General features: G+C 28.8%; 2 protein-coding genes across 5 annotated transcripts in view; one reads left to right on the top strand and one right to left on the bottom strand.

Annotated features, from left to right (window-relative positions):
• Positions 1-6,071: 6,071 nt before the first annotated feature.
• On the bottom strand, positions 6,072-15,638 carry LOC124432281. The gene is made up of 3 exons (XM_046981072.1): positions 15,610-15,638; positions 15,129-15,165; positions 6,072-6,763 (listed from the first exon to the last, which is right to left on the bottom strand). The coding sequence occupies exon 3, from the start codon at positions 6,737-6,739 to the stop codon at positions 6,419-6,421; it is 321 nt and encodes a 106-aa protein (XP_046837028.1). The 5' UTR covers positions 6,740-6,763; positions 15,129-15,165; positions 15,610-15,638; the 3' UTR covers positions 6,072-6,418.
• A 9,854-nt stretch (positions 15,639-25,492) lies between these two features.
• Positions 25,493-27,500, top strand: part of LOC124432304 (matrix metalloproteinase-14) — a 41,420-nt gene continuing 39,412 nt past the window's right edge. For 2 of the 4 annotated variants that reach the window (XM_046981128.1, XM_046981129.1), the window contains exon 1: positions 25,493-27,064. In XM_046981128.1, the coding sequence (XP_046837084.1) occupies positions 26,894-27,064 (171 nt within the window). In that variant the 5' untranslated portion in view covers positions 25,493-26,893. The remainder of the gene's footprint in view (positions 27,065-27,500) is intronic. The other 2 variants (XM_046981131.1, XM_046981132.1) reach the window with 1 other exon arrangement.

Here is a 27,500-nt window from a genome sequence, read left to right as displayed (position 1 = left end):
ATAAAAATGAAAATGAAAATAAAAATTAAGAAAAAAAAAAAAAAAAAAAAAAGAAAATAATTTCAAAATTGATACGAAAGATAAATAACAAATGGAGAATTCCATTCGCTTGCGAATACGATCGAGGATTCGAGTTTATATGTGCGAAGAGAAAGCTTCTTTTTGCCGAATATTAAAGGGAATAAAGAAGTGGGAAAGAAAAAGAAAAAAAGGACGATGAAAAGGGGGAAAAAAAAAAAAGAAGAAGAGGAAGAAATAAAAAAATAAAAAAGATAAATTAAATAAATTAAATAAATTAAATAAAGAGGGATACGAGGAAACAATTGATATTTATAGATTATAAGAATCTCTTTTCGGAATTTCTTTGTAGATCGTTTTAGTGCGCTGTGTCGTGTTTGATCTGGTTGTAGGAAATAGGAAAGCCTATTTTTGCATTGTGTCATTAAAGAAGGCAAATAAAGAAAAGATAAAGGATAAAAGAAAAGAAAAGAAAAGAAAAGAAAAAAAAAAAAAAAAGAGGAAAGAACATACAAATCGGTATTTAAATGCCAATTTTCAATGTATCGAGCTGTGATGTGTAAACTCTCGTGAGAAAAAAAAAGAAGAAAAAGGGGGAAAGAAAAAACAAAAACAAAAATAAAAAAGAAAAAAAAAAACAGAAGAAGCTCCGAACGATATTTCATGAAACGAGAAAAACTAATGTGGAACGTATATGTATGTATGTGTTTCGTATGTATGTATGTATGTATGTATGTATGTATCTATGTATGTATGTATATATGTATGTACGTACGTATGTATGTATATATGTATGTGTGCATGAAACTTTGGCAAATCGATCCGAGATCTATAATCGATTCGCAAAAAAGAAAAAAAAACAAAAAAAAAAAAAGAAAAGAAAATATCGTTCTTACATCGAAAACAGCGAGTATCGTTCTGAACGCAACCGATTTTGTCGATTTCTTTCGATTAATTTTATTAATTCAATGAGCATTTAATTATTTAATTATTATATTATTAATCATGAATAATATTTCAATTTTATTTCGCTTCGATTTTTCAATTAACGAATCCAATGACGTTCTGAAATCAGGATTACGTATGAATATTGTAAAATTATTCAAAAATTTTTTTCGAAAGAATATATATATATATATATATATATATAAATTTAAACATTCCATGTAAATAAGACGATCATAACGAAGATAGAAAAGAAAAAAAAAAATCAAAGAAGTGGAAAAAAAAAGGAAAAAAAATCATATACTTCCAATGATTTCGTCGAAATTCATCGATAAAATAGAAATCGTCATTTACTTACGACTGCGCTCGGAACGAATTAAAAACAGAATATATCAAGCAAGTGTTGTATAATAAAACTAATCTAGAGGGAGTTGTGAAAGCATTTATGTTAGGCGGCACATTTAAATTCGCATCGTGTCTGTAGCGTAAGTTAAAATAAATAAATAAATAAATAAATAAAAAAAAGAACAAAAAAAGAAATAAATAAATAAATAAATAAATAAATGATGAGAGTTTGAGTGTTGGAGTGTGAGAGATTAAAAGAGAAGGATGGGGGAAAAAAAAAGAGAAGAGAAAAGGAAGAAAAAAAATAAAAAAGAACAAGAAAGATAAGATAAGAAAAGGAAAGAAAAGAAAAGATAATAAGTAAATGGTCCAGTGAGAATTTCAATTTCAGTCCGTAGATATTAGATAGCGATTACGAGATCACGACGTATAATATTCTTTCGAACACATTTTCACTATAACGAGCATTTTATCCGAGAGAGAGAGAGAGAGAGAGAGAGAGAGAGAGAGAGAGAATAAACACAAATAAATAAAGAAATAAATAAAAAGAAAACGAGTAAACAATGAAAACATGGGAAAAAAAGGGTAAATAGCCTTTGTCTAAACTTCATGGTCGATTAAAATCGAGTAACATACTGAAAGGATTTTGAGAAATATTCGAAAGTTTATTCGATTGAGACAATGGAACGCTTCGATATTAACTTTATTGGTACGAACATTTTTAAATTAATATATATATATATATACATATACATGATCTTATACACGTCAGTGATAGACTGGTAAACGTACGATATAAAAAATCTAATGACTTGTCAACATTTTTGTCAGTTCTTTTCTCAAACTCTTTTCTTTTACTTATTTTTCTTTTTATTTTATTTTTCTTTTTTTTTTATTTTTCCTTTCTTTTTTCTAATTACATTGCAGCATACAAAAAAAATTACACGATATTACCGATCCGTAGGTATGTACGTACGTACGTACGTATGTATATATGTATGTATGTATGTATGTATGTATCTCCTACTTGAGTTGACGAAAAATCATCCTTCATACCTATTTTCCTTCATCAGCCATTTTCACGATTATACTCCTTGCACTTCTAACGGAACGTAGCCAAGAAGAATGAGAAATGAACGCGAATGATCAACAGATTTGCATAAAACCAACGAATACGCATCATCCTTCACGAATGTACGTACACGTTGTTCTTTACTCTGTCTCCCACTTTGCGCTTCATTATCGACACACACACACACACACACACACACACACACACACACACATACATATATGCAAAAACACAGACACAGAGATAAAAAAATACAAATATAAAAATAAAAATACGTCTACTTCATTCTCGTTTGTTAGACGAGCAAAGAATTGTTAAAAAGAAAAAGAGAAAAAAAAAGAAAAGAAAAAAAAAATAAAAGTATAAGAAGAAAAAAAGAACGAAGACACCAGGAGAGAGACAATACCCCCCGTATGCACGAGTATAGCGTAAAAATAAATATAGTTAGAGATATAACATATACATATATATATATATTTTTTTTTTCTCTTCATGTATTCGTTTCATGGGAGAAAAATTAAATTCTCGTCGTTTTTTTGTTTTTTTTTTTTTTTTTTTTATTCTTTTTTCTATTTCTTATATACTATGTATCGTAGTATCGTAAAATCATATTCTACTTTTTGATTTCCTTCTTTTAATCATATTTCTTTTTCTTTCATTTTCCTTTCTCTCTCTCTCTCTCTCTCACACACACGCACGCACACACACACACACACATAGACACATATATACACATACATACTCTGTCTCTCTCGTCGGAAATAGAAAAACGTAATTTTCAAATATGTCGTCTCTAAGGCCGTCTCTAATGGGCTGACAATATTCATAAACGAATATATATATATATAGAAAGGGGAAAAAAAAGAAAAAGAAAGAAAAAGGAAAACGCGAGGAGGAACAAAAATAGAAAATATGTCCATTCGTCAAAAATACATATACATATACGTATACCTATCACGAATCGTAAGGGAATAAAAATAGAAGATTTAATGCAAAAAAGAAAAGGAAAAAAAAAAAAATAATTAAACGCCGTACGAGTACACTGTGTAATAGTATTATTTTGTAAGCAGTCAATATATATATATGTGCACACACATACACATACACAAATATATATATATATATATTATTATTATTATTAAAAGTAATTAATGAAATAAGTAAATGGGGGAAAAGAGAAATGTTTACTTTGTTGTACCGTCGTCTTATCAAAAATAATAGCTAAAAAGGAAAGAATAGAAAAGAAAAAAAGAAAAAAGAAGGACAAAATAAAAAAAATAATTCGGATATAAAATTCGTGTATTCGTTTCGTAAGTCCGTCTCGTCTCGAGGTTATCTATTACCTCTATTGTTAAATATTATACATACTATGCGATATTTGCATAGAAGGCTAATAACGAGTATAAAACTTAATAAAGAAGAAAGAAAAAAGAAAAAAAAAAAAAAAGAAAAAACAATTAATTAATTAAGGTGTGTACATTTTAATTTTTATGAATATAATAAAAGTATAATTCAATGTTCTCTCTGCATGAATATTTCAATCTCCGATCTAACCAGATCCGCATTTATCATAAATCGCATTAGGCTCAAGTTAAGACCTTACATTTTTTCTTTTTCTCTCTCTCTCTCCCTCTCTCTCTCTCTTTTTCTCTCTCTCTCTTTTTCTCTCTAAGATCATATTTTAATATTACTCCCTATGACGAACAACAATATAAATTTTTTTTTTCTTCTTTTTAATTCAAATTTGGACCGATTCACTTTTATTTATTTTTATTGTCTTGTTAAATTCCAACACATACGTATACCACATACACACACACACACACACACAAGTAGCACTTGTTTTGTACTATTTTTATTTCATTGAAATAAGTTATCATGAAACAATGTTAACTTTTATTTTTGATAGTCTTAAAAAATAACTAAGAAAAGAAATAAAAATAAAAGAATGCGTATGAATTTGAATTAATCGAAATAGATTTATTCCTTTAAGGTTCACACGTCAGATGTCATAATAATTGTTGCGTTTAAAGCCTTCAAATGTATAAATGCGATCCTGGATTCGACGAATTAAACATAACGAGAAGAAATAAAAACAATAAATAAATAAATAAATAAATAAATGAATAAATAAAATCGTTTCAAAAATCTCCCCAAATTTTTTTACACTTTTCTTTCATATTTTTTCTTTTTTTATGTTTTATTCACTTTCTATATGAGTCATTATCTTCACCTAACTCTAAGATAAAATCGTTTTCGATGATTGCCACGTGACATCTTTCAAATCTCGATGAAATTAATGACCTTTCTATCGGGAAAATGAATCTTTGGACAGAATTCCCTTTGGAACAATTCTCAAGGAGGATTCTCGAGAAAGAGAGAGAGAGAGAGAGAGAGAGAGAAAGGAAAGAGAGAAAGGGAAAGAAAGTGGCATAGAAATTAAAATGAATAATATATATAAAAAAAAAAAAAAAATAAACTTTTGTCACTTCCGCCGATCGTAGATCGGTACAGCTGACAAATGGATGCATAATAACTGGAAGGGAAATAAAAAAAAAAAAAAAAATCAAACTGGAAGATAAAATAGGCGCATGTATGTGTGTATGTGCGTATGCACGTGTAAGTATGAATAATAGTATGTCTTGTAACTATATATATGAGAATATTCATCTCTAATACAGACACAACATTTCCATAGTGATATAAATATATGTAAGTATACGATGATTATGCCTCGTCCAATTTAAATATAATAGAGGGATGACTCCTGCGGGAATATGTCGGCGATACTAACCGAAGGATTTTTCAAGGTCCTTATTGTCCTCGAAAATGCGAGACCAAGAGCAAAATGAAAGGAAAAAAGAAAAAAGAAAAAAGAAAAGAGAAATAAATAGAAAGAGAGTGAGAGTAAGAGGTAAGACAACTCAAGTGTGTTCTTTTCTCTCTCTCTCTCTCTCTCTCTCTCTCTCTCTCTCTCTCTCTCTCTCATTCTCACACACGTATCTATTCACTCCCCCTTTAACTCAGAGATCGAACATTCGCAAAGATCTTCAAAAGCTCTTCTCGTTCAAGTACTATATATATATATATCATCATAGCAAATTAAATGTCTAATGTCTTCTTTCTCGATGTACACGTCCTCCTCCCCCTTTCCCACTTCCCCGATCGCATGCATTTATTATATTTGAAGTTGACGACTCCTTTTACGTGTCTACGATCGTAAACGTTATTTGTATATCACGTTTGGAAAGTTATTTGTCATCGGCAATGACATTGAACGAACGTAGTATTATCCACGTATCTTTTTGTTAAAAACACTTTTTGACCCTTGAAAACGTAACGCATGCTCCCTTTTTTCCTTCCTTTTTTTTTTGAACTTCATCATACGCTCACACTTGATGCATAGAACGACGATAAAATATTTACTCATACCGGGTGATTATAAAAGAACGACTCGAAAATTGGATTGTTTTACGAAGTACAGCTGAAATTTGATTGATTAATTCCGAGCTTCCGTGAGACGAGATCGAAGCGACGATTATCAAATGATAATAAGTATACTATTCGCCTTGGGGATAGCTTTTTTTTTTTTTTTTTTTTTTTTTTTTTTTTTTTTTTTTTTTTTTTTTTAAATCTCAAGTAATAAAAAAAGGAAAAAAATCATTTCCTTAATTTAATGCGACATTAAGTTTTAAGATTTTTACGGAGTAAAATGAATCTGTTATTAATAAAAATTATCAATGATATCGCCGAGATATTTGAAAAAGATTTTCGACGAGTTGCACGATCGAAGGAAAATTTTCTTTATCTCAGTAATAAAAAAAATTACATTCGATCGATCATTGTTTGTTCCTCCAAATAATTGAAGTATTTTACATTCGAATTCTTCTTGATTTCGCAAAAAAATTCCATTGAGTTTTGAATATGCGTACATATTTAGATTGTTTATAATAATCGTAGATATATATATATATATATATATATATATATTTTTACTATTATTATTATTATTATTAATTGATTCCAATCTCTGAGAAATTATACTTTAGATGAACCATGGCGAACCTCGAAAAAGCTGCATGACATGGAGCACCAAAAGCAAAAGCAACAGCATGTGCTGCTTCTTCTCGTACGACACGGGATCAGTGAACTTATCCATGGCCAGCACCGATCGTTGTTCTCGTCAGGCTCTGCATTCGTAAATGATAAATACTGGGATATATACTGGGTGTTCCGAAATTGGCGCACCGTCCACGCGCGCAAGGCGAAGGTCCATCTCGTCTTCTCTCTTCTCACGATAAATCTTTTGGAACGATAAATATTAAAGTGACCGCCGTTCGTAGATTGTTGCTGATTCATCGGTAATGTCGTTTTACCTCGATACTTAAAAAAAAAAAAAAAAAAAAAAAAGAAAGCAAGGAAAAAGAGAGAAGAAGGAAAAAAGATAAAAAGAAAAGGAAAAAAAAAAGCGAAGAAAGTTTTCTCTCTTTCAATCTTTTAAAATAAATTCTTAAACATCATCGAATTTTAATAATTTATCCTCGTAATATTAATGATATTATTTTGGAAAATAATGTGCGAGTGAATAGAAAGGAAAAAAAAAAAAAAAAAGAAAAAAAAAAGAGAGAAAAGAAAAAAATTTTTAATTTTATTATTTATCTATACGAAAGAACGCACGCGTGTATATTTGTATCATTCATATGAGCATATATTGTTTTAGAAATATTTCAGATTGAATGTCGAACTAGAAAATGATCTTAAAAAAAAAAAAAAAAAAAAAAAGAAAAAAAAAAGAGAGAAAAGAAAAAAATTTTTAATTTTATTATTTATCTATACGAAAGAACGCACGCGTGTATATTTGTATCATTCATATGAGCATATATTGTTTTAGAAATATTTCAGATTGAATGTCGAACTAGAAAATGATCTTAAAAAAAAAAAAAAAAAAAAAAAAGGAAGGAAGAAAGAAAGAAAGAAAAAATAATCCAACGAAGATAAAATTATTCTATTGCATTCCTACGTAGCGTGTCTATATATCTTCAAATGCGTGCCATTCGAATGTATTTATGCTGGTGAGGACATAAAGCGTCTTATCTTTCATTTTGGTGAGGACGAGCCGCGAATCGTTCCTCCGGCATGCCTTTCTCGCACTTTATCCCTCTTTTTGCATCAATATAAGAAATGCCAACGCTAAACTTTTCCCAGCTCGACGAGATCTTATGAGGGTTAGTTTATGGGAGGGGACAAAAAAAGGGGGAAAAGAAAAAAAAAAAAGGACACAAAAACAAGAATCGAAAATGCGACCGATAATGCGCTTCTACAATGTATGCGCATTTGATTAATTTCTTTGATAATGATTAAATAATTTTTTTTTTCTTTTTATCAAATTAACAAAACTACAAACTAATTAAGTATATATATAATAATACTTATATATATATAATAATACTTTAGCATTCATATTATAATACCGTATTATAATTTATTATAATATGAATAGAGTTATTAGTTATATAATATATTAATTATTTAATAATAATAATAATAATTATTATTATTATTATTATGCATAATAATGTATAACTATGATAAAGTAAAAAAGTAAGTTATCGTAATCGTATCATAAAAGATGAAACGTTTGATTGGTATTTTTTTTTCTTTTTTTTTTTTTTTTCTTTTTTTTCTATTTCGAAAAAAGATCTTAACTAAGCATAAAGAAAGTTCCATTTAAACGCGTGCGCGTGCGCGAGAGAAAGAGAGAGAATTTCGCGATAGAAAAAAAAAAAAAAAAAAAAATAATGACAAACCGCAAAAGCACCTTGACATTTGTCTCTATTCGAGGTCCCACGAGTGAAATCCAAAAGCAAGAAAATTTAACGATTGAGCGTTGTTGTCGGTTGTTAAGTTTATATAGTATGTAGATTATTTTACATATATACATACATATATATATATATACATACATACATACATACATATAAGCATATACGGGGGAAAAACTTAAGGACTCGAAACGCGTTTTGATTTTCGATTATCTTCCTCCGCGTACGATGACTGTCACAAAGAAATGATACAGTGTGAATAATATATCTATTCCATTAACTAATGCACACATTTTGAATGGACAAAAAACAAAAAGTTACAACATCTATCTTAGGATATATTTGTTACGCGAACGTGAATTGTAATTATTACAACACTTTTTTTTTTCTTCCTATCGGTTAATTAATTCAACAATAAAATGCAACAGCCTTTAATCATAACGATTAATTATTATGTGAAATTATAATTCAATAGATTGATCGTACGTCAAAATTCGAAATCTTTAATCGTACAATCTTATTAAATTAATTTCCGTAAAAATAAATGAATCAAATTAAATTCTAAGATCTAATCTTACATGAGCAAATTAAATCATCATTTCTAAATCTATCATGGTATCAATATTCTATTTTGAAAATTAGAGACGATAAGGCAAAGTCAAAATTAACGTATCAAATAATACTCACTTAATCTTTCAAAGTGTCGAATCAAAATTACTTTTCTTTTTTTCTTTCTTCTTTTTGTTAATTCATTTTCTTTATCCATATATATATATATATATATATATATATATATATATATATATATATATATATATATATATATTTTGTTATAACTCTTGATTATTTACTTTTGTATCACATATAGGTTTTATATGATCAAGAATTTTTAAGATAATAAACTTGAATTTTTTTTAGATTTGATTGGAAAAAACGAGAGAGACTGAAAGATCTACATATCAAATGATTCTAAAAACGATCAAGGTTTACGGACACGTTGACGTTCCGAAAAAGTACCACGAGAAGAAGAGTTCGCATAGTGAATCTCTCTCTCTCTCTCTCTCTCTCGCGAAGGGATTCGTTCAAGCGACCTTGTTGTATCTGGGAAATCGTTTGAATAATTCAACGTTAATACAGAAATCGTCTACGGCATATTGAATTTTTTTTTCTTTTTCTTTTTCTTCTTTGCATAGAGAAACGGTAGCTTGGTCTTACGACCTTTAATCATACGAAACTATCATTCAGAAGAAAAAAAAAAAAAAAAAAAGGAAAGAAAAAAAAAGAAAAAAAAGGAACAAATCATATTAATACGATACTATCGATAAGTAAAATTTCATTTTCAAACAGATACGAAATTAAAACCTAATTATATTTATGTTATATCAGATACAAATTATGCAAATTTTGAAAGTGAAAGATTAAAGTGCAATTTCGATCTGTTAACTTGATTAAAAATAAAACTCGTACGATAAGTGTAATCGTTAATTCGTTAATCGATTGGAATGATTTAAAAAAAAAAAAAAAAAAAAAAAAAGAAAAAAAAAGAAAAGAAAAGAAACATATAAAGGAAGAAGATAACAAATAATTTTTCTCAGAATGAAATGATTCCTCGAAAAGTGCATTAACATTTGATGAGGAAACATCAAAGAAATTCATTCACCTTTCGAAGAAATTTATTTACCGAAAAGTGTCTTTATGTTTAAATTTTATTACAAAAATTACGTACAACTCGTATATACTTATTATTATTATTATTATTATTATTATTATTATTATTATTATTATTATTATTATTATTAAAATTACTTAGAAAGAGATAAAGCTTGTCGACGAACGGTTTAAAGTTTCACACGTTTCCTGACGCACAAGAGAGATTATAAGAGAGAAAAAAAGAAAGAGCTTTCTTATCAATGATACTTTGAAATGTGAATTCCAAACACGATATACCTATACGCATACATATCTACATATAATATTTCAATTAGCTTGTATTACGAGAATGTGTGATCAAAGTGAAAAGTTTAAATATTTACAAATGAATTGACTTCGGACACGATTACTATATATATTTTTTCTTTTTTATTTCGGGAAAAAAGATTATGAATATTAATGAGAAACATTGTCGAGAGAAAATTGTTCGAAGAAAAAAAAAAAAAAATATATATATATATATATATATATATATATATATATATATATATCGACAGAATACATGATGATCCATGGACCATGGACCTAACGAAATCATGAATTTCATTTTATATGGAATAGTATAATATATTCCAACGATTAATGATAATATTAAATATTTTCCGAAGAGCAAACAAGTCCGAGCATGATTAAAATAGAATAACAGTAAATTGTTATGCATGAAAATCGAAAGAATACGAAGAACCTTGATATTACATTTAACCGTGAGAGAGAGAGAGAGAGAGAGAGAGAGAGAGAGAAAAAAAGAAAAGAAAAAAGAGATAAATAAAAGGAGGGGAGGGGATACAAAAAATTAAACGTAACTCGAGCTACATTTGCCATAAAACAATTGCAATAAATCTGACGAAGCGCATCGAGCCGTCGTCATCGCGTTGTTAAAAATTGCGTCAACTACGATCTAAGAAAGTGAGATTTCGATATCGCGGCGATCGTCCGTGTAATAATATTCTTCACACTCGATCACCTTCGCTGATTCACGATTACAGAAGTTTACTTCGTGACGTAATCTAATTATCCAAAATTAGAAACGATGACATAGATCCAAGCCTTTTTTTTCCACAATGATCGATAAATATTTTTAATATTTTTATTTTACAGGAAGCATTTATTATATAAAAGAATTTAAACGTAAAAAAGAAAAAAAAAAACAACAACAACAAAAAAAACGAAAAGAAAAAAAAAAAACACGAAAAAAAAGATTAGATGGAAATTAATACGATTTGAAAATATAATTTTTCTATAAATTTCCTTTTATACCGTAGACATAATATTATTGTAATTATTATTTCATTATATATTCATAACGTTACGATGTTGTATTACGTAAATTAAATATAATCATTTAATTATCTATATTAATATCGTAATAAATATAAGAAATAAATATTTAAACGAATACTATTATTATATATATATATATATATATATATATTATTATTAATTAAATTATATTATCGTGTAAATATAATAAATATGTTTATCAAATAAAAAATTAATATTCTAATATAAATCGATTGTCAATAATATTTCATATAGAATAATTGAAAAAAAAAAGAAAAAGAAAAAGAAAGAAACCAAAAAAAAAAAAGAAATAATAATATTCGTATTCATATATCGACATTATGGATATCATCAATTATTAAAAATACAATGAACAAGAGAATGATAAATAGAAATGAACGTGTGCATGTGTTTTAATCAAATATTCACATGTCTCAGATAGATGGAATAACAGGAACAGCCTTAGTCGTTGTCAGCAAAAGTGACAGGAGGCACGTGCCTTACGTGCGATCAAAGTTGTATAGGAGGAGACAAGAACGCGTACGCGGAAACGCGACTGTTCGCGATGCCGCACAGTATAATTCCGGCCTTTCGAATTCTGAACATTATAGATCGCACGCACGTAGATTAGAGATCGCGGGATTCATCCGTGTAACGATTAATAGTCATCGAAGAGAACGTTTACGCCTAGAATAAAAAATTTCTTTTACTTTTACACACCGTGAGATCCCTCCTTCAATCTGATTAGAAAAGATTCCACTTTTCTTTTTCTCTTATTATTATTTTCACCCTTTTTCTTCTATTTTTATTCTCTCTTTCTTCTTTTCTTTTTTTCTCTTTTTACTTTTCGTGGTTTCTTTTTTTTTTTTTTTTCCAATAAATAAATACATAGGACAAAGATTCAAAAAAGAAAAATTGACGAAGTAACTTATATACTTTGATTTTGTTTTTTTTGAATAATTATTAAATATAATATTAAAATTAATTGTTAAATATAATAATTAATGAATTAATATGGAGGTATTAATTTTTTTTTTTAAACAGAAGATACATTCATTATAATACATAACAATGGGTTCTCACTTTATGAAAAAAAGTTCGCGACGAATTAATTCGCAATGGCAAAAATTCTAATCGATTGAAACGAATTAAGGATTAGAAAGGAAACGGAGCTTTTGTCAAGAAATAAATATAAACTTTTGTATTGCTAAATTTTGTTGACCGTTTTAAAATAAATATTGTCAATCTAAAAAAACAAAAAAAGAAATACAAAAGAAAAGCTTAACAAATCATCGATAAACATTAACACTTTTTCACTCAAACTCTATCTAAAAGAAATATTATCTAATATCTAATTTATATTAGTATTATATACCTAAGCTGTAATAAATATAATTTATATACGACAAACATTAATCTTCAATGAAAAGTTTATTAAAAAGATCTCTCTATTAATTTTTCTTTTCTTTTTTTCATTAATAATAAATAATATTATATATATATATATATATATATATATATATATGTGTGTGTGTGTGTGTGATTTTTAATAAAATAAATATTTGATAATGCATGTACCCATTATAACTGTATAATTATAATATTGAATAGTGTTATATAAATAGTTAGAAACTTATGTCTTCTCTAAAAGAAAAAAATAAAAAGAAAAATAAAAAAAAAAAAATTAATCCTATAAAACGAATCGAATTATGTATATTTTAAGAAATATAAATTAATATATTTTAAATGTTATATAACGTCGATTATTCTCGATCATTGCTCTCGTTATAATTCCCATTAACATTTTTCTCTAGTCAACCTTCGAAGGATACACTCGTAATCAGGAAATACAATTGAAGTTCTCTTCGCACGTCCTTGGGTATAATTATACAGAGGACCTCCTCCTCCTCCTCCTCCTCCTCCTCTTCCTCCTCCACCCTCCCACTTCAACATACATATATATAGACATTATTTATTACAAAAGAACGTCGTATTCCAAAGCGTATATCAACAAACAAGGACCATAGTCCTTCTACGACATTCGTCAACATAAAATGATCGAAACTTCATAGTATGAGTATCTTGAGAGATAATTTCGAGGCTGCTGTGCATCGAACGATGCATCATTAATTCGAGGATTCACTTATGCCATGTGTATATACATATGTACATATATATATATATATATGTATGTATGCATGTATGTATGTACGTACGAGAACAATTTTACGACGTAATATAAAATGTTAAATGACATTAATAATATATCTCTTAAAATATTATCAATTATATGTATTTATTAATGAAATAATAGAAAATATTTTTGCAAACAATATATATTATTTTCAATCGTCGATTGTTTATATCACGTGTATTCGATATCGATAAGATAAATGATTTTTATTAAAAAATAAATCAATTTTAAAGTGACGCACCAAGTATATCGGAAGTTATAATATTAAGGCTGTTCACCCTTTGTGACCTCAGAGAGAGAAAGAGAGAGAGAACAGGAGGTGCGGAAAAAAATGAACTAAATACACGTTAAATATATCCTTCTCTCGAATCATCCTATCGATGTGTATGCTTGTCGTTTAGGTGCTTACGTTTATACTTCTAATACTGTCAATCATCCACTTGAATTGAAGAACTGAGCTAACAATGAAACAACAAATATAATGTACGATAAATATTTATAAATTCTATATATATATATATAGAAATTTTATGAATAAACGTTGATGCATTTTTTTATACACTTTCACTTATATTTACGTTGAAAAAATGATTTCAATTCTTCATCCTTTCCTTATCTTGTTATACTACACTTTAATTATCAAAGTTGAAGATAAGATTTGACATTTAAAATTGAAACTTAATTATGATCATATGTCACACAGACACACACACACACACACACATAGATTATATTATACTTGCATATATATATAATTTATTATAAAATGAATTATACATATTATATATATAATATTATTAAATAGTTATAAATATTAATTAAAAAATATTATATTGGATATATATGATGAGTGTACTTTTACAAATATAATGTATATATGTAATTTAAGTATTCAATATGTAATATATTAAAATTAATATCTAACCTTTCATATATTAATTGAGAAATGTAATTCAAATTTCTACAAAAAAAAAAAAAAAGAAAAAAAAAATTTGCTTATATAAACTGTATATAAAGAATTGTACAATAATGTACTTACATGATAATTGTTATCAAATGTATCCAAGTCGACAAATTAATTGAATATGATGAATAATAATCAAATAAAATTCAAGAATATTATTAATATAGAATAAATTTAAACTTACTTATCTATAGAAAATCTATCTATAGAGAGATAATATTTAAATGTGTTCATTGTATTTAATATATAAATGATATATATTTATATATTGAATATTAATATGTATATAATATTAATGAAATGCGAATAGATCTGAACACGTCTGAATAATTGCTTATACGAACGAGAACTGCTACGTAACGCGTTAGTAAGGATGAAAAGAAAACATTTTAGTATAACAAAAGCGACCTCTCGATTGTCCTTTGATTATATACATTAGCCGTACTTCCTAAATTCTCAGAATAGTTATATAAATCAAACGTAAACAAAGCATTGAACGTACATACATCATATATAAGTATAACGAAATGTATATAACATTTATAACCTTCCTTCTTGTTATGATTCTTGGCAGTAACTAACAGACCGTCGACGAAGATGGTCTATCCCCGATCGATGAGGTAAATTTTAAAACTGTTCTTTTATTCCTTTCTTTATTAAAGGCTACACACGCTTTATATGTATATATATATATATATATATATATATACTTAAAAATAGATAGACTTACGTGTACGTGAAGAAAGGTTTTCATTAAATATCATTTCTATAGCTTACTGCATAATTTTCTTTGAGTAAGGACCTCTTCAAAAATCTGAAACATATTAGATCGATATTAATAAAATAAGAAATTAATTTCGTCGTATACATATGTACGCAGGACATATGGAAATGCGTGTGTGTATGTATATATATATATATATATATATATATATATATATATATATATATATATATATATATATGAAAATCGTATATAAGACAAAATACAAATTAATGCGATTAATTGATGAAAGATTATTAATTAGATCGTCTTTAATAGATAAGAAAAGTATCGATATTTGCAAAAATATAATGAGAAAATTGAAAATAGGAAATATCATCAAGGGAAGCCAAGACGCCGAATTATATTTTCGTTGATATTTTTCGAACGAGGCGGATTCCACGATTTGTGAACATTCACTCGTAAAAATTGCTTTTTCGCCGATCGATTGATATATAAAAGAAGGATGTACATTAGAAATAATATACTAATTACCTGTAATTAACGGGACGACGAAACTTTGTTGCAATCGGTATCACGAAATAAGTCAAAATGGCAGAATCAACATTATTAATATCAAGTGGTCCCTTTACGCATGCGCAATTACGTCACATGTATAAAATGGCAACCTCCACGAATTTAATAATTTTTCGATCTATTTTATACGAAAATATCGAAACGTTAAAAATATGATCTATCGATTTAAAAACTATTTAAACGAATATTTTTCAAGTCCAAACGATGGAAATTAATCATTATAATTCGATAATTATTGAGATAATGCTCGAAAGCATGAATAAAAAATTGTAAAGAAATATATATCCATACCCTCGCATAATATTATTTTTCACGTAATTATTTATTTTATTTTGAAGAGACTTTATCACGACGTCTTTTAACAATATCGATTTGAAATTATTTATTTGCGAATCGATTGATATATTGAAAGATTCTTTACGTTAGAAAATATATCCTAATTATATTTGTAATTAACGTGACGAGGAAAAGCATCATTAGGATCTTTAACAAGGATCTTAACCAACAAAAGAAAAAAAAAAAAAAGAGCGTTGATTGGTTGCGTCGAAAAATTAGGGGCCGCTCATTGGACACACGTGTATAATGCGTCACCTTGCATATATCACGTGACCATACATATATATATATATATATATGTATAGACATCAACACGAATAAATTTATTAATTTTTATTTACGAATAAAATATAATATTTCATATAAAATCTAAAAGGCAAAGTGAAGTTTCATTAGAAGTTTCATTAGAATCGATAACGTGAAATTAAATTTTTCATAGAAATTAGATTTTTTTCATTTGAAATTATCTGTTCTTACAAGTGAATACATTAACACATACGTGTTAATATTCTTTTTAGGTTATATATGTATATATGCTATAATGCAATATATATCAGAATTTTCAAGCATGTAATTTACAGATATATATATATATACATATATATATATGTGTGTGTGTGTGTATATACAAAGTAAGTATTATGAATACGCGAATTACGTCGTGAAGAGATGGTTCATAGAGGAATTTCCATAAGTTGTGTCGACAGCTGCAATTGCAGATACTGGCATACGTATATACACTATATATATATATATATATATATATATATATATATATATATGTATACATAAACCATTTATCCAATTGTAACAGATTTCCTGTTCGCAAGACGCATAACTGGGTAAAAGAACGAGCAACGAACTAGATTTCTGAATACGATAGAAAACTTCTCGTAGCATGCTACTTTGGTTTATCTAGACGAACTTCTGTTTCTCTCTCTCTCTCTCTCTCTCTCTCTCTCTCTCTCTTTTTCTCTCAAAGCAACGTTTCCATTAGAAAAATCGTTTAATCGGCATTCAAGGTCATAGACGGAGATCACGTCAGACACACATCATGGAAAAGTACGAAAAAAACGAGAAAAGAAAAAAAAACATTCGTACAATAATTTTTCGATCGAAACGAATTTGTCAATATTAAAAATTAATAAACGTTTAATAAACTATTTTCATTGATAATTAATTATGATCTATTGTTTTTCTTTTTCTTTTTCTTTTTCTTTTTCTTTTTCTTTTTCTTTTTCTGTCTATTTTGTTGTTTTCGTTATATATAACATTAATCGATATCATTGGTATCGATAAAAAAAAAAAATAAATTATTACAAATGAGAGAATAATATTTATAATTTTTATAGATATAAGAAATGAAATTTGAAATCGATCTGATTGGAATAAAGAATTCCAAAAGTTGAGAATTAAATGTTAGAAAAGAAATTAGCGTGTACGATCGTGTGTATCTTGTGTGACGTGCAAAAAAAAAAACAAAACAAAAACAAAAAAAAAGAAAAAGAAGAAGAAAGAAAAAAAAATTCATTATATATCGTGGAATCGTCAATAAAATCATTCTAATTGATCACGTTGATCGTTAATACTCACGGTTGATTCCAATGTACGTTATTTCCGTAAAACATGGAATATTATTATCGTCGTAGATGACTCTTGGTGATTCGTAGAAATGGATCAATCTTTAAAGAGAATTAAATACGTATTGCTTACGTGGAAGGAACAGTGCGATCTTTCATCGTGCAAAACAGGTTCTCGAGTGATTCTCGTTAATGATAGAAACACAGACAGAGACAGAAAAGAGAGAGAGAGAGAGATAGAGAGAGAGAGAGAGATGCTTCATTAACAGGAATCGTATTTCTCTCTCTCTCTCTCTCTCTCTCTCTAACTCTCTCGAATTCTATAATGACTACGTTAGAAATTTCATTGACGATTGAATCGATCCAATAGCTTGAAGCGTATTTCATTTCATGATAAATATTACAAATAAACGTTCGTTTTATCCATATCATATAGAAATCAATTATTTTTATTATCGTTTCAAAGAAGTTTTAATAATAAACATACATACATACATATATAAACATATATATATATAAAGGAAATTAGCAAAATCGAGATCGAAAGATCAAGTAAAAGACAAGTTGAAATTCTTTCGATCGAAATATTATGATCTCGAATGGTCACGATATCTTTCATGTTCACGATATGAAGATTTATTGTCCTGTTAACCACGAAAAATCAAGAAAAAGAAAACCATAGGAATGGAAAGAGATAAAAGGGAATGATCTTTTAACGATCATTCACGAGACATGAAACTATCTTGACTCATGGATCGAAATGCTTAGTAGGATCGAAAAAGAAAGGACGGAAGAACCGGTTAGAGTCCGATATACTATAACTTCCGAGGCATGGCTCGGGTCATCTACTAGGAATCGTACGACAGTGAGTCATTCATAAACGCCGTTACGATGAGTTGGTTCCTGTCGAGTCTCTCTGCTGAACAAGATCCCTCACTCTTTACCGCTCCTCTCTATTACTTACTCACTCATTCTCTCTCTCTCTCTCTCTCTCTCTCTCTCTCTCTCTCTCTCCTCTTTCTTTCTTTATTTGCATCTTTCGTATTTTATATGCATATATCTATATATATATATGTTTTTTTTTAATTTTATCTTATTTAATTTCGTATTATGTATTTACTTCCTTCTTTTCCTTTTTCTGCCAATTGTTTTTTTTTTTTTTCGAAGCGGGGAAAGAGCTGAATAAAATAATATAATAATAATAGTAATTATAATAATAATTATAATAATAATTATTATTATTATAACGTTAGAGTAAATCGAGAAATTTGATTGATATATTTTATAAGTAAATAAACAATTGTTATTTCCTTTTAATATATAATTATTCGATAAGGATAGACCGATTCTTCCTTATCATTTAATTTATCATATATTATTAACGTTGTACATAAGACGAGGATATATTTTTTATCCTAATAATTATTCTTTAGAGATCGGATTCGATTTCATCAAATGGGAACCTTAAACTAGCCTTGACCAACCCTTTCAAGATGATAAAGAAAAAAGAAAGAGAGAAAAAGGTAAAGATGAGTTAGCAGGTTCGAAAAAGCGATTAGAAACGAACATAAGATATGTTGACAAAAGCAAAAGCAGAAAGCAGTCATGATTTTGAGGTGCGGCGTGCTGGCTGATCGTCTCGAAATCCCAAACGTGGATCTTTTTTTCTTCCCTCTTCTCTCCTCCCCCATCTCCTCACCCTCCTGCCCCGCCCCGCCACTCCTCTCCCCATCACTGTATCTTTCTCTTTTTATCTTACATTACATTCGATGCTTTTTCTTCTGAAATACTAGGAGGAAATAACTATCAATGATGAGGCCAGTAAACATCCTGATTACTTTCGCGTAGTAAGTTGCAACATATATATATATATATATATATATATATATATATATATATATATATATATATATAATATAAATGTGTGTGTGTGTCTATATATATTTATATCTATACATATATGCACGTATGTATATATATATGTACGTATACTTCCGATTCGTCAGCTATCGAATTTAACGCAATTTCCTTTCGTTGTAGAACTCACGATAACGTTATGTCTAACAATGTCGAACGTTTAAAATGATTTTATGAAAATATAGATTGTTAACAATTGTGAAGAAATATTATTTAATACGAATTATATCGTATCAATAATTCTTAAACATCATTGAAGATTTATTATTACATTTAAGAAATGGAATTCATACTGATACGATTTTACGTCATATTAAGAATCATCGTCTAACGATACCGATTCCGATATTTTATCCATCATTGTCTGTCCATTTGTACGATTATCAGACTACACACGACATCACGACAAATCCATGCGCGAATCAGTTTGATTTGTTCGATCAAATGAGTCAATGAGTGATGTTTCGCTAAATAGAGAACAAAAGAATCGAATAAGACAAATATTATTCTACATTGCATATGTAATGCATTATCGTACTTTTTATACAAGCTGGATCGATTTCAAATAAAGAGACTTGAATATTTTAATTTGCTTATTATTATTGCTTTAGAGATAAGCAAACAATCGTATTTATTATTATCATCGTCGTCGTGAAAAATTGTAGTTTTGTAAAAAAGAAAAAAATATAGTTTATCATAGAAAGCATCTCTTTTTTTTTTTCCTTTTTCTTTTTTTTTTCTTTTTAAATTAAATCTCGTTTATCGCCGATAAACGATACAAAATATATGGAAATTGTTTCCGTCGAAATGTCCCACCTTGTATATATCCCATAACGATTCTATGGAAAATACCATTGATTCTCGATGAACCTTCGAATGGAAGTATAGCGAGTTTATCATATTACTCGTTTCATCGTGATAAAGTTTTCAATCATTCTATGAATTTATTTTAACGATCATATTACAAAGAAGGTTTATATTTGTCGATAAAGAGCACGAGGAGGAGCAACATTTTATGATTCAAATCAATTTATATATCGGAAATTTGACGAAATGAGTGATTCTTTTTCAAGTGAAAATCAATTGACTTGAAATAAAGAAAAATTGATTCTTTTTTTTTTTGGTCAAAGGAAATAAATAATTGTTATGATTTTTTTCTCTTTCTTCTTTGAAAATCTTAAAATCTGAATTTTTACAACAAAGATATTTTTAAAATATAGAAGGAAAGAGAGAAAGAGAGAGAGAGAGAGAGAAAGAGAGAGAAAGAGAGAAAGAAAAGAGGAAAGAGGGAGAGAAGTTGCCCTTAGATAGGTCGGAGTCTGGGTTTGGCCAAATTTAAATAGGAATTCGACCACATGGCTGAATTAATGCAAATGCATTCTCCACGTCGGACGATCGTATCTTTGCGGATCAGATGGGACTCTCAGAAAATCTCTCGGAGAATCACTCTTTTCCTTTCGTACGTCGGCCGGAGGAAAGTAAAAAATAAAAAAAAAAAAAAAAAAGAAAAAGAAAAAAGAAGTAAAGAAAAAAAGAAAGGGGGGGGGGGAAAAAAGAAAAGAAAAAGAAAAAATAAATAAATAATCACGAGTACAATTTTATATTTAATGTAAATAATATCGTCGTTCGTTTGATCCCTTTCGATCGTCGTTCTCACTTATTTAACAGATTCTATTGATTTTCTTTCATTTCCTTCATCATTCACCTTCGATATGATCCAACTATACTAGCATTGGTCCGTATTCGTCGTAGCTTCTACATTTTTTTTCCATTCTATCCCTTTTCTCTCTTTATCTCGTTCTCTTTTTTTTTTCTTTTTTTTTTTTTTTAGATTTTTCTATATATTTTCATTCTCTCTTCCTTTTTTTTTTTCCTTCGCGAAGACTTAACTCCTTCGCCTTAGAAGTTTTCTATAACTTACTATAAGACTTTCTTTCCTTTTTCAGGAAGTTTCTTTCTATTTTCTTTTTCGTATATATATATATATATATATATATATATATATATATATAAAACGAAATGTCGGAATTAAAAGAACAGAGTCAAAAATGGCGCGACTTTCTTAGTCATACACGTTCATTGTCCTGTGGTTTGATGATTCGTAATTTCGCGTATAATGTTCACATGCGTACGATTCTCTCTCTCTCTCTCTCTCTCTTCCTCTCTCCCTCTCTGTCTGTCTCTCTCTCTCTCTCACCCTATTCGCGTTCCCTTTATCTTATGAACTTCTCAAAACAAAAATGACCGACCTTTAAACACGTGTCATTTGAACAAGGAAAACGTCGTAAAAGATGAAAGAGAAAGAGGAAAAGAGAGAGAGAGAGAGAGAGAGAGAGAGAGAGAGAGAGTGGGGGGAGAGAGAGAGACTCTTATTATTTATTCTCTTTTCGTTTATATTCGGACTTTTACATAAATATTTAACGAGGAAGTCTTTTATCGGATTCAATAAATTCATTCTCATTTGCAGATAATAAATATGACGATGATAATGATGATGTTGAAGATGATGATGATAATGATACTTGATGATAATGAAACAAGTCCAAGTTGTTTCTTCATTGTCTTCTATCATGGTTCTATCAAGGATTCATCGAGTTTGTAAATAAATCTTTTACAAGATCGTTTTATCATAAGCATAAGGTGAGTTTATTAATTAAAGCACGAGAAATAGAAATAAGTATAATAATGTAATAAAAGAGAAAAAGAAATATCGAAAAACAAAAAGAAGAAAAAGAGAAGAAAAGAAAAAAGGGAAAAAGAAAAGAACGAACGGGTTAGTCACTCGAAGTTCATCTGCATTCAAAATTCGTCCACCGAACTCGATCCTAGGTAATGAAGCAAACAGTATAAACGCTTTTGGTCGGCCTCGCAAAAGGAATTCTTCGGAACGGAAAGCGCGGTTTGGATTGTTTGAAAAGCTGCATGATTCAGAAATGAAAATTACGCGTATTCCTCGTTTGTTAATAGAAATATAAAATAATAGTAGTAGTGGTAATAGTAGTAGTGATAGTAATAGTAATCGTCGTGTTCGTTCGTTTCTTCCTCGATTCTAAAAGGAAGTTAAGAATAATATAGCGATAGGATATAACCTCATCGGTATTATCTCTAACGTATTCATGTATAATAAAATTGTCATCAGATTTGTCCTTTCTCTATTGACAATTGTCAATTTCCATTATCCGTCCCTCAGTTTGGTTATTATCAATTCAAAGTATGTAAGTAGATAGACCATCGGCGATGTTAATCATTTAACTTCCTATACTTAAAGAACATTCTGATAAAAGAAGAGATACGTAGATACATACAATGGTATTAACAAATAGTATGTATTAATAATCTTGAAATAATTTTTTTCATTCAAATTCATCTCGTTATAATATATAAATTATAACGTATACGTATATATGTATGTACATATGTATATTTATATTTATATATATATATATATATATGTAATAGCAATAGAATGACGAATGTTATATTCTACAATGAGATAATAATAATACGGAGAATCCGCATTGCGGAGGATGAACATTACGGTTCTAAGTGCTCCTATAAAGAAAAAGAACGTCTACTACGTAGATCTTATTCGGACAAATCAAAGAAAGATGCACACTGTTAGAAGCCACCGAACTGTGCGATTAAACGTAAACGTTTACGTATTGGTATAACAGAGAGAGTATAAAAAAAAAGAAAGAGAGAGATAGAGAGATTACTCTCGAAGGTTTTTGACGAATTTATGTGTTCGTCTTGATGAATAACAATTTTCAAAAGGATACACGACGAAAAAAATAGATATAAAGGGAGGGAAGAACATTATATAAAAAAAGAAAAAAAAAAAAAAAGAAGAAGAAGAAGAAGAAAAAAATAAACAACATAGATCTTCAAAGAAAATCTTGTATGATTTGTTCCTCTTCATAAAACGTAGAGATCGTATGCGTGCACTCGTGAAATGATACGAGAATGTTTACGGTAGAAAAAGAGAGAAAAATAGAAAACGATAGAAAACTTTTGTGAAAAATATATAACGCGCAACTCGAAAAGAAGAAATAAAAGAAAAAAAAAAACAAAAAAAAAACAAAAAATCAAAAAAACAACAAAAAAAAAAGGAAAAAGAAAAGAAATGTCACGAGATCATAACGAACGTTCTTACGTCAATGAATCGACTTAACATTCGAAATTATTTGTTTCCTTTCTTTTTTTTTTTTTAATATCATGGTTCCACTCTTTCGGACAGTCGACGCACGTACGCGTCGTCAAAAAAAGGAGAGAGAAAAAAATAAAACAAGAAAAGAAAAACATTCCAAATAACACGAGAGAATGCACTTTTAAACAAATGCACGAGTACTCCCCTATATCTTACGTATGTATCGTTTTCGTTCAAATCGACATTTGTTAAGCGAATAATAATAATCATAAATAATATTCGTGATAATAAATAGTACTTTAATTTTACACCATTTACGAACGGATCATTAATTATTATAGCTTTTATTTCGTGACACCCCCTCGAAACCATCATGCGCCATCATTAACATTGATTTTTTTCGGTCGAGTCCAAGAGCCTTCGTCCAAGCTATGTCGTCTTTCGAAAATGTATTCACGTGAACGAAAAAGAACAAAAAAGAAAAAAAAAAGGAAAAGAAAAGAAAGAAGAAAAAAAATTAATAAAAATAAAAATAAAACAAAAATACAAGGCAAAAAGAAATTGGGAGAAAAAAAGAAGAAGTAAAAAACAAAAAACTAAAACGACATACCAAATGACAACCTAAAATCGTTAGAAATGATAATGACCTACCCCAAACAAGCACTTCTAGGACCTCCCAATCGTTCGATCGTCATGGTGGTCATTCTTTGTCACGATCATTTGTCAATGAACAAAGACGGACCCCACCGAAGCAAACAACAACAACACACGTAGATATCTGTGTGTGCTTTGCTCGGAACAGCTGTTCTCTTTGTTTTTCTTTTTTCTCTTTTTTCTTTTTTCTTTTTTTTTTTTTCTTTTTTAATAATTTAATTTTCATATTTCAAAAATTTTTCTCTTCAATATTTCTAAAGAACGAGAGAAGAATACAAGTGACTTTTATCGAGGGATGTTCTTTAGATAACAATAAAAAATATAAACAATGCGATATGTGTATATATATATTTTTTATCGAGTATTTTGAAACTAAAAGGAAAAAGTGAGAAAACATATTTCTTGTACACGTCCCTATATATATATATATAATAATTATTTAAAGTTAAAATAATAAGTTTGTCTAGAGTTTAACTATCGATAATTATTATATCATAGAAAATTGTATTATCATTTTAATATTATACATTGATAAAATGCAAAATCACAAACATGTAAAATTGTAAATATAAAAAGACATAATATGTGATATAAAAAAAAAAAAAAAAAAAAAAATATAACATATGAAGTAATAAATATACGTGAATTTTTATAATACTAAATTTCGAGGCGATCGTTGAAAAGCATGAATTTATGTATGTTAACAAGAGAAAAGAAAAAAAAAAAAAAGAAGGAAAAAGAAAAAAATCTCACAAATGTATGCGTTATAATTTTTAAATTAGTTGAAAAATTGTTTTGCAAATAAAAATATAAATGACGATTATGGGGTTTGTTAAGAAGGAAGCAGAAAAAGGAGAAAGGAAGAGAGAGAGAAAAAAAAAAGAAAGTAAAAGAAAAGAAAAGAAAAGAAAAGAAAGAAGAGGAAAGTCGAAGAATTTTATCGTAATAATTATTTATTATTATAAATATTCCTTTGAAATGAGAAATGATTAGAGATCGAGCGCAAGCGCCGACATCTTCGTTTTCGAAGAAAAGATCTCTTTTCTACGGATCGACGAAGGAGATAGATCCGATCCATCCACTCGAAGTTGGATCGTATCGATCGCTTTAGTAGTAGTGGTAGTGGTAATGGCAGTGGCAGTGGTGTATTGGTCGCTCGTGTGTCGAGCTGGAGGTATGGTGGGGGGTCTCGATAAAAGTCAGTGCCAGACTGATTGTGATTCAGAGTGGCGGTCGACTCCGGTCCCAGCTCCGCGTACTTCTCGGTCGTGCGCGTTATTATATCTTTTGACGAATCCTCTCTTCCTCTTTTTCATTTTTTATATATATATATATATAAATATATATATATATATATTTCCTTTTCCTAATATAATATACATCTTCCGGAAAAAAAAAGAAGAATTAATACAAAAGGATCCAAGTCCGATCTTCCAGCACGAAAGGAAAAAGAAAAACCAACCCCAATTCTTTCTTTATCACCCTTTTTTATCATCCTCCGTTAATAATCCCTTACGGTGACGAAACGATCGAAAGGGAAAAAGAAATTCTATTTATTTCGATTTCGATCGGAAGAACGAGTCTTAAGTTCGTAGAAGAGATTAACGAGATATAGAGAGATATATATATATATATATATAGAGAGAGAGAGAGAGATACTGAGAGAAAAGTCGTGAAGAGAGAAAAAAAAAAGATTGGAATTGGTGTTGTGAAAGAAGGAAATTTTAAGGGAGACGAATCGGAGAAAGAAAAAGGAAAGAAAGCCTCTCATATATGTTTGAAAGAAAGTGAATAGAAAAAAAAAAAAAAAATATATATATATATGTTATTACGTTAATCGTTGGAATTAATATCGTGGGGAAAAATTTTTCATCGTCTTCTTAATATCTTCTTCCTTATTCCCTTTTCTTCCTTTTTTGATCTGTCTCATGAATAATATGCGTATGTCCGTTTAGAAGAAGAAGAAGAAGAAGAAGAAGAAAAAGGAAGGAAAAAAAGAAAAAGAAGATTATTTCTAAAACGTTTCGAATCTTCTCGTTCGTTCTCACTTCTTAAGAAGGTATAAAACGGAGAGAATAAAGAGAGGAAAAAAAAAGGTGATACGTAAAAATAAAGAGAGAAGATCTAAAGGACGCACGCGTATATAGACACACACACACACACAACACACACATACACGCCGTGTTTGTGTGGAGAGAGAGAGAGAGAGAGAGAGAGAGAGAAACCAATCAAGGAAACAAAAAAGAAAGAAAGAAAAAAAGAAGTGTCCTGCAATTCAGGAAGACCTTCGAACGCGCGTGTCACACTTCTCGACGCATTCGGTTCTCGAATCTGAGAGACTGGTATTATTGATCGACCTCGTGTGCGCTAGAGGGTAGTTCCAAGTGAGAGAGAAAGAGAGAGAGAGAGAGAGAGAATTGTCTTTGAGAAGAACTAAAGTTTCACGGACGCAAAGTTTGCTCGTCGTGTGACGTACATACGTTCTTCTTCTTCTTTTTATCATTATTATTATTATTATTATATATTTTTTTGCCTTCTTCTTCTTCTACTTTTTCCTTCCTCCCTTTCATTCTTTCCTTTCTGTCGTTCATTTCTTCCCCATTTTTTGATGGCGTTACATTGTGAAGAAGAAGGAGGAGGAGGAGGAGGAAGCAGCATGGCACGAAGAACCATAAGAAGTTTATTATTCCTATTGGCTATTGTTGCGGCCTTCCTATGCGATAAAACGGAAGCAGCACCTACGACAACAACGAATAATATTTCGGATCTTTCTGCTATGGTGAGTAAAAAATCTATATATATTTTTTTTTTCTCTCATTTCCTTTTCTTTTTCTTATCTTTTCTTTCTTTCTTCTCTTATGAATTTTGTATATATTAATATTATATGTTAATATACATTTTGAATATATTTAAATATATCCATACGTGCATAACGATTATTTACTTTACTTATGAGTAATAAATAATATTTCTATTGTTATAAAACGTATATTCATGTATATCTAATAATCGCGAGAAATGAAAAATCGTTAAGAGTGCCAGTATGTTAGGTAGGGTCTTTTCGCTCGCCCGAGTTATATCCCAGGCCTGCAACGAAGTCAATAAAGCATTAGAGAGGACCTAGACCGCTTTTAAAACTCGACCTAAAATACCTTGAATCATTTTAATTCTTTCTTGTTTACTATAAGCGATAGGATAATAAAAATTTGAAATAT

The sequence above is a fragment of the Vespa crabro genome, chromosome 24, assembly GCF_910589235.1.
Source record: "Vespa crabro chromosome 24, iyVesCrab1.2, whole genome shotgun sequence".
Classification (NCBI taxonomy): Eukaryota; Metazoa; Arthropoda; class Insecta; order Hymenoptera; family Vespidae; genus Vespa; species Vespa crabro.
This window is presented reverse-complemented; position numbering and strand designations above follow the sequence as displayed.

Excerpts from the sequence above, each read along its gene's own strand:
- LOC124432281 (XM_046981072.1), bottom strand. The coding sequence starts at position 6,739 with ATGAATCAGCAACAATCTACGAACGGCGGTCACTTTAATATTTATCGT.